The 16,309-nt window shown below is 35.5% G+C and overlaps 1 protein-coding gene across 1 annotated transcript in view; it reads right to left on the reverse strand.

Moving 5' to 3' along the window:
• IFIH1 (interferon induced with helicase C domain 1) overlaps window positions 1-16,309 on the reverse strand; it is a 51,406-nt gene continuing 35,097 nt past the window's right edge. The window contains exons 6-16 of the mRNA XM_004032711.5: window positions 15,278-15,488; window positions 14,240-14,457; window positions 12,913-13,029; window positions 11,122-11,245; window positions 10,332-10,610; window positions 9,608-9,867; window positions 6,723-6,872; window positions 5,152-5,313; window positions 1,007-1,197; window positions 399-489; window positions 1-299 (exon numbers count right to left, since the gene is read on the reverse strand). Of these exons, the coding sequence (XP_004032759.2) occupies window positions 120-299; window positions 399-489; window positions 1,007-1,197; window positions 5,152-5,313; window positions 6,723-6,872; window positions 9,608-9,867; window positions 10,332-10,610; window positions 11,122-11,245; window positions 12,913-13,029; window positions 14,240-14,457; window positions 15,278-15,488 (1,983 nt within the window). The 3' untranslated portion in view covers window positions 1-119. The remainder of the gene's footprint in view (window positions 300-398; window positions 490-1,006; window positions 1,198-5,151; window positions 5,314-6,722; window positions 6,873-9,607; window positions 9,868-10,331; window positions 10,611-11,121; window positions 11,246-12,912; window positions 13,030-14,239; window positions 14,458-15,277; window positions 15,489-16,309) is intronic.

Consider the following 16,309-nt stretch of genomic DNA (forward strand, 5'->3'; position numbering starts at 1 on the left):
CAGAGTAAAACAATCATTTTATTGATTCTTATGTCAGTTCTGTAGCATAATGAATACATTAATCATAATCATATTAAATGTTTAACTGATAGTATTTTAAAAGAATCTTCAATCAAGTGCTAATCCTCATCACTAAATAAACAGCATTCTGAATAGTCAAGATTGGGAAATGTGATAGGTAATTCTACCCACTTTTTGTATTGTTTCTTTGTTGAATTATTTTTGAAAACCACTACAAAATTCCTTATTTTGAGACAAGGCAAATCTAAGCCTTTGTGCACCATCATTGTTCCCCAAGCCTGGAAAACAAAAGAGAGAGCAAGAGGAAAATTAAATGCACATGCAATTAAACATTCCTGTTGGCTAAAGTAAAATCTGGCCCACAGCAATTTACTCACCTGGCCACATTTGCAGATGATTTCACCATTTATTTGATAGTCGGCACACTTCTTTTGCAGTGCTTTGTTCTCTCTTACAATGTAAAGCTCCCTATAAGTATCAAAGGGAAAGAGTCATCATGGAGAACTGACAAAATACCAGTGTGTAGTTCATGGGTTATTGGACCTGGAGCTCATCCGCATGCCTGCGGTATCCTACACGGCATTCCTTCCTTCCCTCCTGCTTCCCAGGCTTGTTATTGCAACTAAGGCAATGCTTCTCTTCTACACATACCTCTCAAGGGGCATGTTGCCTTTCATAACTTCTTTCAAGTCTGTTGGTTATATTAACTTGACTTTAGTTGTTCAAAAATTTGAGAACAAATGATGAGCATACAAAAATACGTGCCTTGGATCAAAATGGCTTTGGTTCTTACACTTCTCTTTTCCTGCCCCAGTGCAGTTTATTTAAAACATAGACATTTAAAATAGGAATATAATTGAGAGGCTAAAGGAGAGGAAGTTGTAAAATAAATGAATCTCATTTGCACTATTTTGAAAGAACATTTACAATGCAACCTGCTTCACCCCTTGTGGAAAAATTTAAAAATGGCTCTTTCTGGACTCACTTGAATTCTGGGGTCATATTGACGTGATGCATTTTCTCAATTACGTGGATATCTTCCCCAGAACAGGCTAGCACACTGCAGTTTTTGCAAAGGAAAGTTATTAGTGATGGGTTATTCTTGTAATGCTTGGCAATATTTCTCTTGGTTTTCATTTTCTTTTCCATTATACTTTGCATCTGTAATTCCAAAATCTGGACAGAGAAAGGAATAGTTAGTGGTTTCAGGTTTGTTTTCTTTTTTCAGTTTCATAGAAGTAAGTCTCCTGAAATTTGGAGGTCTTAGTTGTGAAAATATACACTTAGCTCATGGTCTAGGAAATAAAAATAATGAAGTAATGACCCCCCAAAGAATTTGGTATATAATCATCTCCTGTAACCATGAAAATGTGCAATCTTCAGGTATTCAAAAAGTAGCCCATTCCGTTTCAGAAAAGTTCTATTGTGAGAAAGTCCTTAGCAATATTCAACAAAAATTCTCTGTCTAGGCTGCCCATTTGTTATTTATTTATTTATTTATTTATTTATTGAGATGGAGTCTTGCTCTGCTGCCCAGGCTGGAGTGTGGTGGTACTATCTCGGGTCACTGCAACCTCCATCTCCTGGGTTCAAGGTATTCTTCTGCCTTAGCCTCCCAAGTAGCTGGGATTCCAGGCACCTGCCACCATGCTCAGCTAATTTTCATATTTTTAGTAGAGATGGAGTTTTGCCATGTTGCCCAGGCTGATCTCAAATTCTTGATCTCAGTGATCCACCTGCCTCAGCCTCTCAAAGTGCTGGGATTACAGGTGTGAGCCACTGCGCCGGCCTACCCATTTGTTTTAATTCTGTTCCATAAAATAGGTCTAAACTTCCTTCCACATGGAATCTCTTTACTAAACACTGTTATTACATTACCAAAGTCTTCTCTAATCTATGCTAAGCACCCAAATGCCTTTAATCTTTTTTCATGCTTTATAATTTTCAGACCCTTCACCATCTTAATCAGTCTACTCTTTACACATTTGTAGCAGAAACCGCTAGTTTTTCATTCAGTGTCCATTTTTCCTAACAGAACCATAATTTTATTCTGGGTGGAAATATGCTAGCTAAATGACTACATTTCCAAACCAGCAGTCAATGACATGTAAAAAGCTGTTGAGTGGAATTTTCAGAAAATCTTCTTAAAAATTAGATAGCTGGCATGTGTACCTTTCGCCCTTTCCATTCTCCTCTTACTTCCTGCCTAGAATGAGGATGTGGCAGCTGAAATTCTAAAAGCCATCTTCGACCATGAGAATGAAAGCCCAATGCTATAACAGCATAAAAAGGAGAGAAAAGGCTTGGATTCCTCATAACATCATGGAGCCAATACTGCCTAGATTCCTTCTGTGAGAGAATATGCCCATAAACCTCTTTATTCTACGCTCTGTGACTAGCAGCAGCACTTATTTTATAATGGAAATAATCTAGTTTATGTAACATATGAAAGTTGACATAGGGACTGACCAGTGTTTATACCAACACAACTTCATGGTAGAAAAATCTGATTCTTGAATAATTTACCGCCAAACTGACCTCTCATAGATGACATATTTATATTAAATTATGGAAGAATTAATTGTTTTCTTTAAGACTGAGGGAGAAATTTTCAGTAAAAGTAAGTCATCAGTGCAGTTGAACAAAGCCCATTTCTTTGGCTTCTAACTCTGCATTTTAAATCTCCCTTCAAGGCAGCCATATATAGCATAGAAAAGAGAATAAAACCTTGCAAGCAAGCTTGGAGGCTATATAATAGATTAATCAGACAAGTACCAAGATTAATTTCCTATGTAAATTATAGCAAAATAATACTCTGAAATATTTTTCCCTAAAAGCTTTAATAGGTTACTTTTATAAGACATTTACAGTTCAATGAGCTGATAAGGTAATTATAGGATCACATACATGTGGGAATTAAGAAATGTGTATGAATGAGTCAGAAAAAAGATAAAGCCAAGGTAAGTGTATGGATTTGTAATCAGGACATCAGAAGCTAAAAGACTAACTCTAAAATAGTAAAGGAATTTGAAGTAACTAGAGGGGTAAACAAACAAAAAAAAGAACTCATAATAAATATACAGGAGGCACAGCTACAATCAGCCTAAGTCCAAATAAAGTGTAATAATGTAGCAAAAAAATTGAATCAATGCTAGAGAAAAACATTTATGATGATCAACTTGCTCCTAGAAGTCTGATTTAATTTTAAGAACCTCTGTTATGTTTAAACTGTGTTTATGACATGGAAGAAAGATTTCATCTTATCTGTCAATTCTCATCATTCATTAGTGGTTGTCTGAAGATTGTGTTGAGAAAGATGCTCAAGTTAGAAGAAAGTAAACATCTTCCCAGTAGCAATGTTTTCTACAGGCTTTGAACAGATTACTGGTGGCATGTACCCCTCCTTCCCCATTGCCACTCCTACTCTAAGTTCATCTACCTGAAGTAGTTTTAGGAGGGCAGGTTTCTTGGCCAAAGGAGACCTAAAAATATAGTCCATTCTGGGGCCCCCAAAGGGACAGAGTCTTATTCTAAAGAATGTCTGGAAGAGTTTGACCCTTAAACTCCAGAGATTGTCCTAGTGTTGACCCCCAAAAAACTACTCTTAAAACATCAGTCTTTGTAAACATCTACTTGATTAATTCTCTTAGGACATTAACTGGGAGGCAGTAACTTCCCAGTGGCATAATTTGGTGACAAAAGTTTGATTTGATACTCTAAAATATTTGCTTTGCCTTGTATTTAAAGGGGTTTTAAAATAAAGTTTTGTGCAGAAACCTGGTCAGGAAACCTTGGAGTTGGTAATAGCAATGCACACCAATTTGAAAGCATCCCTTTAGTGAAACTCTATTTAAGGTAGAGCCAATTCCAATGTTAAGAAACTAACATTCACACCCATATGCAAGGGTGTGAATTTTCTTCTAAATGGATTGTTTGCTATTATAGTAGTTACAGTTTTTAATTCAGTGGTATGGGGGATTTCCTGAAATACTATAGAAATACATTCTTTCTTCACTGCATTCCTTTGCACAACTCAAATAACCGTGTGTTAGTAAATTGAGATGTAGCTAGATGACATATTCTGTATTTTCCTATCATTCAGATGCAGCTTCCCTGTCACTCCTTCTAAGAGACCTTCCTCAACCACCCAGTTGAAAGTATCCATCTAGTCTATGCAGCCATAAAAAAGGATGAGTTCATGTCCTTTGTAGGGACGTGGATGAAACTGAAAATCATCATTCTGAGCAAACTATCACAAGGACACAAAACCAAACCCCGCATGTTCTCACTCATAGGTGGGAATTGAACAATGAGAACACTTGGACACAGGGCTGGGAACATTACACACCAGGGCCTGTCGTGGGGTGAGGGGAGGGGGGAGGGATAGCATTAAGAGAAATACCTAATGTAAATGACAAGTAAATGGGTACAGCACACCAACATGGCACATGTATACATATGTAACAGACCTGCACGTTGTGCACATGTACGCTAGAACTTAAAGTATAATAAGAAAAAAAAGAATTTCAAAAACTACTAAAAACAAGAAAGTATCCATCTAGTCAGTTGTTTCATATCATCCTATTCTAATTCTCTTCACTTATCTTGATATATTATATTTCTTGTCTTTTAATGTTTGTTTACTGTTTCTGTCCTCCAAACTTCACCAGGCACACACTAGAAATATAAACTTCGTGCAGCAGGAGTCTTATGTGTTTTGTTTGCCTCTGTTGGCTGTTCCTAGAAGGTTACCTGGCACACAGTAGGCGTTTCATCTACATTTCTGAAATTAAAAAACTGTGCCTTTACAAACAAATTGGATCAAACCAAAATTACCATGTTGGATTGAATCAGTGAGTTGCAGCAGTCTTTCTGGAACAAGGCAGGCTAAATTTATATTATCCAAATTTATGGTTGGTTTTACTGGAATGAGGAATGGCTCCCTGATAATTTCCTGCCCACCATGGATCTTGATTCTCTGCATGTGAATCTGGATCAAGCACAGTTCACTAAACAGAAACTTATAATTCAGCACAATTTTTGTCTGGAGAATGAGTCACAGAGATATCAATGGCAACCACATGCCGCCATTTTTAAATGAAAATCAAATTCAGAGGTGGCCAACAATACCTTATGAGCATACTCCTCTGGTTTCATATTTTGAACACAATGTATAGCTTTATACATCATCTTCTCTCGGAAATCATTAACTGTCTCACGTTCGATAACTCCTGAACCGCTGTGAGCAACCAGGACGTAGGTGCTCTCATCAGCTCTGGCTCGACCACGGGCCTGAAAACACAAATAAATCAAGTAAATGAAAGGGTACGTTGTGATACAAATCCTCCTGGTTTTTTCTAGGAATGATATTCATTGCTCAGAATGAAATGATATTGGGTTGTTCAGCATGCCAGTCTTCAAAAGGGTAAAGTTAGTAAAGTTAGTTATTAATCCATTACTTGTAAGTCAGCTCTTTGAAACTTATAATATGCTTTAATACAGAAAAAGTGTTCTAGAGTGATGATGGTTAGGCCTCAATGACATAATATCATCCCGTCCAGGCTTTTTGCTCTCAGAACTTCTCTCTCAAACTATGAGAACCATGATCAATGACTTGGACTGAGGAGTCGTCTTTCTTGGTAGGAAGCTGGGAGGAATGAATGGAGAGAAGGGTCATCTCCAACCTTGACACTAGGGCTGGTGAGAAGGCAGGTCAGTTTCTGGCATCTTACATTACATTCTTAGCACATTTTCCCATGGGAACATATTTAACATGGTGGTAACTTTCTACAAGCCTCTTGAAGAAAGTGATATTCAGGTATATTTTGATTAATAGAAACTTCTGTGGCCTGGCCCAGGAGCCTATCAACTATAAAATTATCCTCAAGGAAAAATGTATTCTAAGTTTGATTACTAAGCTTATCACTGACTTACAAATAGACTCCTGAAATAAAATTATTCGCTAATTTGATGGCAGTCTGGTTATCTTAGTCTTCTATGACTTGCCTTTTATTCAAGGATGCAATTTAAGTTATTTAAAAAACCCTTTAGTTAATTTTATAGGAAGAATAGTGTATCTATTAATCAGCATAACACCTATGCCTACTCAACAGGTTACAATAATGCCATTAACATAGGTGGGTAAGAGATAAAGTGAAATCTGAATGAAAACAGAACATTTCACCCTTTTATTTATTTTTGCATTTATAAGTCTGCCCCCAACCGACATTTTATCATGAAAACTTCTAAACACACAGAAAATTGGAAAGGATAAGGGAAGAAAATGCAGAAACAGCAGGGCTCCCTCAGGTTTGGGCATGTTACTTCATCAGACATTTGTGGGACAGTGTACTTTAGATTCCTGGTCCAGCTGGGGGCTCACAGACATCCTAGGAAAGAGGACGCTGCTTTTGACTCTTACAAATGGGGCTAGTGTCATGGTCCTGGAAAGCCTTAGGGTACAGAAATAGCTAAAGAGGAGTTGTTGTTTAAACATACAACAGGTATCTGGTTATCATATGAATTGACAGCAATATGAAAGGCAACAGTGCACAGCATTTTAAAAATGCTCTTTTAACAGGAGAAAGGCTTTGTTTTAAAAACTAAAAAGATGTTTTGTGCTGTTTAACTAAAAGAAAGCAATTAAAATAGGAACACAACAAATAAAAATTAACATAGTAAATAGAGGCATATGAATGTACCTGGACCATGGCTATTTCATTGGTGACGAGACCATAACGGATAACAATGTTACATTCTTTAATATCCAGACCTTCTTCTGCCACTGTGGTAGCGATAAGCAGATTTATTTTTCCAGTGCGAAATTTACTAATGACTTCTTTTTGTTCATTCTGTAGGGACATTTTAATAAATTAAATTTTGTGATGCTAAACACATTAAAATCTTCTAATTAGAGGAAGAAATAATAAATTGCAACTGGTCAGTGTAAATCAAAGGATTAGATCATACATGGATTTGTTGCCATCTGTTTTTGGCATTGAACAAAGACATAATGGTGAGACAACATTTGATTTCCAATCTGGGATTACCACACAATAACAAAAATATTTCCATCATCCAGTCTGGAGGTGGGAAGACCACATTTTATGCCAAGGAAATAAATTGATGGGTGACTCCCGAAGAAGAAAGGAGGAGCTGTCGGTTGAGAAGAGGATATGACAATCAGAAGCTAAAATGGGCTTTTTTCCCCCACTACATTAACTTCAGAATCTTTAATATTTAGAGGATAAGATGCAGAGATGCTTTGATATATTGTTTTCAGTCACAGAGAAAATGCACACTGTATATGCATTTGGTCACTTTAAGAATCATTTGAGTTAGAAGCTATGGAATATTCCTAAAAGGACACAAGAGAAACTGAAAACATCAGCTGCATCTAGGGAGGGGAGCTGGAAGACTAGAGGTCAGTGGTATGCCTTGTGCCTCATTAATTTTGAATGAGGTAAATATATTATCAATTCAAAGGGACAATATAAATAAAAATGAAAGAAGAGGTTATGCAACTGTAAATAAAACTATTTTCAAATGAAAAAACTCTGAATTTTGAAAGTCAATATAAATAAATTAAAATATGCCCTCTCATCCTTACATGGGAGAAATGAGTGAACACAAACCTAGCTTGATATGGACAATGTGGTTTTATTTTCATAACCACTCTCATCAAAGCTGTTGGTCCAGTTGGCATTTGGTGCACATCCACACTGTCTATTGCCCCCATACATTAAACAAAAATAAAGCTGCCAGACCAAAAGTATGTTCTTCCATCCCCTTCCCTTTCTTCTCAGAGGCAGCGTGAGTCCTTATTTGACTCCTACTCCTAACTGTCGGAGAACCCTGTAGAAAGGCCTCTCTTGAGTCTTCTCTGAAAATTTCTCCCTCCTGCCCTCACATCTCCCGATAAAAACTTACATGTTCTTGGATTTTAGCAGAAGATGCCTGTGTCTTAATTTGAAGGAGTAACTTTAATAACAAAAATTCCAGACAGTGTCAGATCTTCAAGTCACATCACGTAGATGCCTAACACCATTGCTAAGGAGTTTGTCCACCCCAGTTTACAAGGTGAGGATGCAAGGAGTGGGGAAGGAAGGGAATATGTTCTGTATTTTGGCACACAGCCCCTAGGTTTGAAATGAATAAGGAGCAGAAAGTAGCTTGAACATAGGCTTTTCATTTGCACTCTACCTCTTTTTACAGAGAAGCTTAGCCCTCTTACAATAAAAGTCACAACGCTAAAGTTAATATAATAGAAATTTAAAAACAGAACTTATAAGAATCAACACAGAGGCTGTGAGACTGAACTTGAGTTTTGCCTGCTAGCTTTCTGGAAGCTAAGGCAAAAAGAAAAACATATAAAGCAAACTACATCTCATCAAAAAGAAGGAAGCAAACTTGTTACCCAAGGAAAACAGTACTTTCTCTGGCATTAATTTTATTGGCAATGCTCACAGGAGTGCATGTAGAGGGTATATAAAGAGTTATAGTGAACCATTTCAAGAATTTTTTTCCAGCAAACACTGAAACAGAGTTAATTTGCTCCATTGGCTTGAATAGTGATAACTATAATAGAAAGGAAGTATCCATTTGTCCAGAAAGACTCAGGGTCAATGTGATTTTAGCCCTCAGAAGAATATTTTACTCTAACAAGACATCATTGCTTCATGCATGCTTGTAATGTCTACAAGTGCCTTTTTTTCTTACCCAAGTGTTTTTACTATGCCCACAGTAAGCAACATGTAAACAAAGTAAAACAAAACACCTTAAAAAGGAACAGAAAACCTACTTACCAGAATCCCAAATCTCTAATATATCAAATTCTTTAGTTTTTCCAAGTTTCCCTAGAGGTCTCATTCTATGTAAACATATTTTGCATAGTTCTAGTTATAGCGAACACATTTTTGTGGGAGTTTGAATTTTCCGCTTGATACTACATGGCAATCATTTCTGAACTTTGTTGTTAAGCTTACATGTCACTTATTTTTGCAAGGGAAACTTAGAAAGTTCTTCCAATTATTATGTGGGAAAAATGACTCCTAAAACAACACTTAACCTCTCAAAAACCACAGATTTGATTGCTATTAGACTTAGATTTTATCTCAAGAACAGGTGTTTTATCCTGTAAATGTATTTGGGGGTGGTGAGAGGATTGGTAGAAAAAGACTAAAAACGATTTGAGAAGAGTAATAACAGCATAAGAAAAGAAGTCCAGGCTGAGCGCAGTGGCTCGTGCCTATAATCCCAATACTTTGGAAGGCAGAGGCAGAAGGATGGCTTGAGCCCAGGAGTTTAAGACAAGCCAGGACAACATAGTGGGACACCTTTTCTACAAAAAAGATAAAAAAATTAGTTGGATGTGGTGGTGCACACCTAGAGTCCCAGCTGCTCAGGAGGCTGGCGCTGGAGGATTGCTTGAGCCTAGGAGGTCAAGGGTGCAGTGAATCTTGATCATGCCACTGCTCTTCAGCCTGAGTGACAGAGCGAGGCCTCGTCTGAAAGAAAAGAAGAAGAGAAGAAGAGAAGAAGAAAAGAGAAAGAAAATAAAAGAAGTCGTCCAAAAGGATATTTATACCTGTGTCATGGGTTTGAACTCACTGCTGTGTCCAGCTCCAATCAGATGGTGGGCTTTGACTCCTACTTCAGCAAATTTTTCATTTTCAGTAATCCATTGGGAAAGCGCATATGCACTCTGTCGTGTTTTTGTAAAGATTATTCCTCGTGCTGATTCCTCAGTCCTAGTATATTGCTCCATTATGGTATTTCTTAATTTGGTCAGCTTTTCATTTTCATATTCTGGGTTTTCAGCCAGCCTTTTCAACATTTTATTGTTTTCTTTAAGAAATAATTACAGTTGATATGTTAACAAGCTTGATTTAGCCACTCCACAATGTACAGATGCATCAAACACTTTGTACACCAAAAATATACAGTTTTATTGATTAAAAATTAATTTAAAAACTATTTGAAAGTATAAATTAGTAAAATATACAATGAATTACACTAGAAGGTTTCATGAATTGTGGCTCATCTACAATCTTGCGCTATATCTAATAATTAGGATGGTTTAATAAATAAATTCATTACAATTGTCTTGACAATAAAACTGAATGACCAAATGACTGACTGTGATCATACAACTGGTAGCTAATCTGGTCATATCATTAGAAATAGTTCCAATCTGAGTGGGATTTCTTCTTTCAAAAGATATTTCTCTTTTTGGAGAGCTTATGAGAAGCAGTAAGTTCATGTTGAAAAGGTAAATGAATGACACCAGTATATGTTACTTTGAATCTTACCAAAAAATAAAGTCATGAGAAATCTATCTGTTTCATCCAGTTTCAAAGGTTTCTTTAAATCATCCTCATCTTCATCACCATCACAATACTCGTCATCACCACCCTCATCACTATCATCTTCTACGACTGCAAACTTCTTATCTTTCTCTTCATTATAGAAAGTTTCAAGATGAGTATACGCATCTATCATTCGAATTGTGTCATTAATTTGTAGGGCCTCATTGTACTTCCTCAAATGTTCTGCACAAACACGTTCTTTGCGATTTCCTTCTTTTGCAGCTGTGAAAAAATATATTATGTAAGTGAAATAATAAGCATATAAACCCCCTAAAATTGTGCCATGGACTTGAATATATGTTACTAACTCCAAAACTGGCTTCACCTTGGTTTTAAAATGGGCAAGTTAAGGCTCAAAATGTGTCCTGAGCTCTGAAACAGGGCAAGTTTTCCAACTCCTAGACTTGCTGCTTGAGTTCTGCCTCAGCAAAAACATGTAGCTGATGCACAGAGAAATGGCATGAAAATATATTAGTTGAGTTTGCCTTTGGAGACAGAGCCATTAATGTTTATCTCAAGACTCCGGAGACAAAGAGAAAATTGGATAGCATTGGAATCTCTCTCCTTAGAAAAGGAATTAGAACATGTTCATTATGCTTGTCCTACACAGAACACAGAAATTCTATTTGGAACTACTTTTGCTTTCCATTTTTTGGGGAATCTGTGATATAGTCGTCTGAAATCTTGGCATAAACATGGGATAAACTAAGTGTTAGGTCCAAACCTAAATTACCTTTTTTTTCCATTTGAATGGCCCATTGTTCATAGGGTTGAGTTCCAAAATCTGACATTGGACTCATTTGACAATAAGTTTGAATCCTTGTCATTATTTCTAGAAGTTTCTCTTTAAATGGATCCTAAAAATAAAGCACACACTTATTCTTATGTATTCTTATTGTTAAAGGAATAACATTATCTTTGTTAGAATAATTTCTAGGTTATAATAAATCTGATTCATCTTTGTTTAGACAAAGTAACAGGTTAGTGTCCCATCACTTGTCTGTACGTTTATTTTTGTCAGCTTCTCTTTTAAGCCTGCCATCAAGCCACACCCACACCAACACCCTGTTACCTCTGCTGGAATCTCCAACTTAAAAGGTTAACAAAAGTAAAGTTAATGAATTATATAAACCTTGTATGTTAAAGGTAACTTAGAAAACACATATTGCATTAATGCCACAATTATTTAGAAAGCTTACAGTGTAATTTAAGAAACATTCCTCCTTTGTAAAACTGGTTTCAGTATTATTTTGACCAAAATAAAAAGTTGAAGTAGAGTCTGAATAAAGCCAGAAATAAAGGAGTGCATGCTATACGATTCCATTTATATAAAGTTCAGAATCAGTGAAAACTCATTTTTTGTTTTAGAAGTCAAGACAGTAGTGATTCCTGGGGGCATGGTGACTGGAAGGGGGAACAAGGAGCTTTTAGGATACTGGCAATGTGCTGTCTCTTGATTTGGATTTTGTTTACATATCTGTATTCAGTTTATGAAAATTCAGCAATCAGTACACATATGAATTTGTACTTTTCTGTATGTATGTTATGCTTCAAGATATATAAAAAAATTAAAGTAAGTTTAAAAAATGGAAAATTCTTTTAAAAAATGTACCTGAGAAATTTAGTTTTAAAAATCTTTATGAGTAGAAACATGCATTTAAAATTATCAAGTAAAACCAAATAAGTAACAAAAAAGGGAAAGTGAATAAAATATATTCAACTGTGCTAGTGCAGCTGGAGTAGATAGCAGTCTTTTTCAGAATTTAAAAAAAGAGATATACGGAGGCTAGTTACTAACATTGGTTTAGTGCCTACTATATTTCAAGCATTGTTTTATCTACCATGCATATTTCATATCATTTGATCCCAACATTCTTATTTTCAATGGTATTATCAAGTACATATGGCCAGAATTTGTAATGCTTTCTAAATTTTACAAAATAAAGTATTGACATAATTTACTGGCCATAATGTCCAAATTGACTCTCAGTTTATTTTTATAATTCCTGAAAAATTCATCAGAAAAGCATCATTAAAGTAAATATTTCACTTCTTTACCATTGCACTGTTTTCCTAAGAAAGTAAATATGCAAGTATGCAAATTAGATAGGATTCCCATTATCATTGCCAAATGTAATTTGATAGCAACAAAATGGCTCTGTGGAATGTCAGAAAATCAATCCTGGAATTCACGAAGAAAATTAAAAAGGCTAAAACGAACTGTCATAACCCCTCCAGCTTAGTTACACATCCCTCTGCCCATGGCCCCTCACTGTCCCTTGTAACTCATATGTACAAACAATGAATAAGCTATTCCTCATGTAAATTAGAAAACTAAAAGAGGACTAGAGGCAAGAATTCACTGTAGTGCTTTACTGCCTAACATCAATTAAAAGAAACCTGAAACTTGTTTGCTAAAATTTTTAAATAATATTTTTCAGATGGTCAGTATAAAATAGCCTTTGCCATCTTTCTACTGAATGTAGTATTGTCAATCAATAGATATAAAACATTAAGCACATACTTCTCTGGTTGCATCTGCAATGGCAAACTTCTTGCACGGCTCCTGTATTTGGTTTTTCAGTTGATCAAGGTTTTCTTTAACAGTTTTAATAGTAAATGCATCAAGATTGGCACATAGCTGGAAAAGAGACATTTTTCAATATTTATGCAATTATTTTTCCCTTTCATTTTATTCAATGTAGAATTCTTTTTCATGTAAAAAATATGTAGCATTAAACTGTAGCATAAATATGTGGTATAAAATTTCATGAAAGTAATATGTAGCATTGCTTGCTAAATATAGCATTTTAACATTGTTTTATTATGGATCTCATTAACCCACAATCAGCAACATTTGTCCTAATATAGGAAAAAGGAGCTTCTAAATCAAGTTGGTATAATAACAGAGAAAAAGGTGTATTGATATTCATTCCTTAAATTCCATTTTCCAGGTGGAAAACTGACATGGAAAGAGTATAACAATTTACCATCATTGACAGAGAATGATTTTGAGATAACCATGTTACATGAGGCATATCAAAGGTCATCTTGACATCCGTGGATCATACTACCACCTTTTTCTACACATAAAGCAGGCAATGCAAAGCTGGGAGCATCCTTAGTCATGTTCCTTGATTATTAGATTGGAATTAGTCCTTAATCCCAGTAACAAATTATATTTTGGAGCCTATAATTGCATCTCTGAATGTTGTGTCTACTCTACATAATTTGTATTGAATTCAACTTAAAGTAAGGGACTTAAAATTCAAATGCAATTGCCTTGGTACCAAAATACTTCTTGGGCTACTCTGATTTACTTAACACTCAAGATTAACAGTAGCACTGTATGTGGTGTTACCATTTTGGGGCAGCTGACAAGCTCATCTTTAAAGATCTTCATATCCCTATTTCCCTTTAATTTGAATTACCTAGATTCCTAGAATCACATATGAAAGACAGAAAACACACAGTTTTGAAACTCATGGAGTAAGACTTTATTATGTGTGACAACTAGAAACTTTCATAGTTTATGCATATTTCTATATCAGGTAGACCATTAAATTTAACCATAAGAGTAGATGTTCAAAAGAAGGCATTCTATTTATCTCAACTTCCCATTAATTATATCACTCTCCATCATTTTTATGATATCATTTTGTGTTATTGATATTTATTAAGGCATATTAGTATTCTATAGAAGACTGAGTATATTTATTGTACTAAAGCAAACAGATTTCACTTAACTGATGATCACAGCACTTGAACTCAATCTTATTTAATAAGACCAAGAAGTCCTGGCATTTGTTTTAGCTTTGCTTTCATCGGTTATACATAAAATTATGACTTACTTTTAAAATGTGTTCTTCAGCTTTGGCTTGCTTCGTGGCCCCTCCAACACCAGGTGAAGCTGTTAGTCCCAGTATCTGAGGAAGGGGAATCACTGGTTTGTTTTCTTTCTTGAGTCTATTGTTTTTCAACTTCTGCATCAAATAACGCCTCATGATGTTATTATACACTGCTTCTTTGTTGGTGTGATGACATTCATCAATGATAATGAGGGAAAAGTCTTAAAAGAAAATTCAAAGAGTTCATTTCTCCATATCAGCACACTACAGTGAGAAAATAGCTTTAGACCAGTAATTGAGCTGCCTTGGGGATGCCTTCTCTTGGGCACAACACAAGAGCAGTCCACTTTCAGTTTTTAGGAGGGAAATCTAACTATACTAGCACCTGTACACACAGACGTTCATATATACTAATCATGAAACTCTCTGTTAGACATTCTCCTTCTTTAATAGATAAGATTCAGAAAGTTTACAGAGCTAAAAAGCGTTGGATGTGGAATTCACGCCCTGGCTTATTACAGAACAAATCTCAGGATTATACTTTTGTTCTTTAATAAAATATTTAATTTTAGGTTGGTGAATTTTATTTTTATTACATCAAGTGAAAAACACACTATTTAAAGAGGGAAAATTTTGCCTTGTTTTAACATTGCATTTAGTTATTATAAATTATTTTTATTTTTTCCCATTCTTTCTCCTACCTTCTCATCCTATACCCCACAAAAGACAAGATTTGTATTTTTATTCTATGGGAAAGGGAAGCAGATCTAACAACATTCAATAGCAAATAAAGGAACTTGTCAGAATAAATGGAAAGTCCAGCGAGTGCTTGCCTTAATAATGGTATTCTTACGCAGAATAAAGTGGTCTAATTAAAAACTTACTTTTTTTGTTTCCTCCAGGAAGTAGAAGTATTTTAATAAAACCATAAGCAATAAATGACAATTTAAACCAAGAACATTTAAAAAATTAACAAATACAGCCTTTGTTATCATTAATATTACTATTAATTTTTTTAAAAAAATAAACACTTAAACTGACCTGACAATTGAACACCAGCATCTTCTCCATTTTCCAAGTTTAAAAGGGAGTTTTCAAGGATTTGAGCTGTACTGATAATAATATCACAGGACTTGACAACTTCCGGAAATGATATTTTCAGTTGGGTATCACCACTTAATCCAATAACACGATACCATTTCTTCAAAAATGGTTGGAACTCCTTGCGGAAGAGCTGTTCAACTAGCAGTACCTTAAAAAAAAGTGAAGATTTTTTAAAAGAGAGAAAGTTAGTCGAAGCCAAAAGAGTGTTGATCAAAGGCCTGTTTGGCATCCAGCATTAAAAGAGGTGTTTACATTATCAGTGAATCAGGCATAACAACGTTCCCATCATTCCTTTCATTCATCTGTCAATAAGCACTGATTATACCCTTGTTAGGTGTAGGCATTTATGTCTGGGACACAAAGATATTTAACATATGGTTGACAACTCTGAGGAACTCTGTCTAACTGATCATACAGACCAAGACTAAACAAAGAAAACAAATTATTACAACACAATGTAATAATGCTCACCTAGAAACACACACAAAGTGACAGTTAAGAGAAGAAGCAACTGACCACTCAAAAAAGGGGAATTTGAAGGAATTTGAATCTAGTAAGCCATGAGTCAGTGAAAAGATAAACTGAAGCTAAGGTTGAATAAGAAATACATTTTTAAATTTGTAGAGCAGTGCCAGGTTATAAAGGGCTGCAAACATCAAGCAGAGTATTTTACATGTAGTATAACAGTTTACAGGATCCCTACAAGTTGTACTGTTGAAGTGATTTATTCCTGTTGTTTGTTTTGGATTAGACCAGAAGCAACAGGCCCACAGGACCGGAAGAATCAGGGAACCACAAGTGAGGAGTTAGGGCATTGACTAGGAGAACAGATGTGAAGTGAAGAAATGAGCTGCTGGAATAGCTGTGGTGGCTGAGAAAGAACAAACCCGCAAGTAGACCTGGCAAAAGAAGTGGAAACGTCGGGTCCTTTTCAGCTGACTCTGTATGTTGTAACATCTGCTGAAGGTA

The sequence above is a fragment of the Gorilla gorilla genome, chromosome 11 (genome assembly GCF_029281585.2).
Source record: "Gorilla gorilla gorilla isolate KB3781 chromosome 11, NHGRI_mGorGor1-v2.1_pri, whole genome shotgun sequence".
NCBI lineage: Eukaryota > Metazoa > Chordata > Mammalia > Primates > Hominidae > Gorilla > Gorilla gorilla.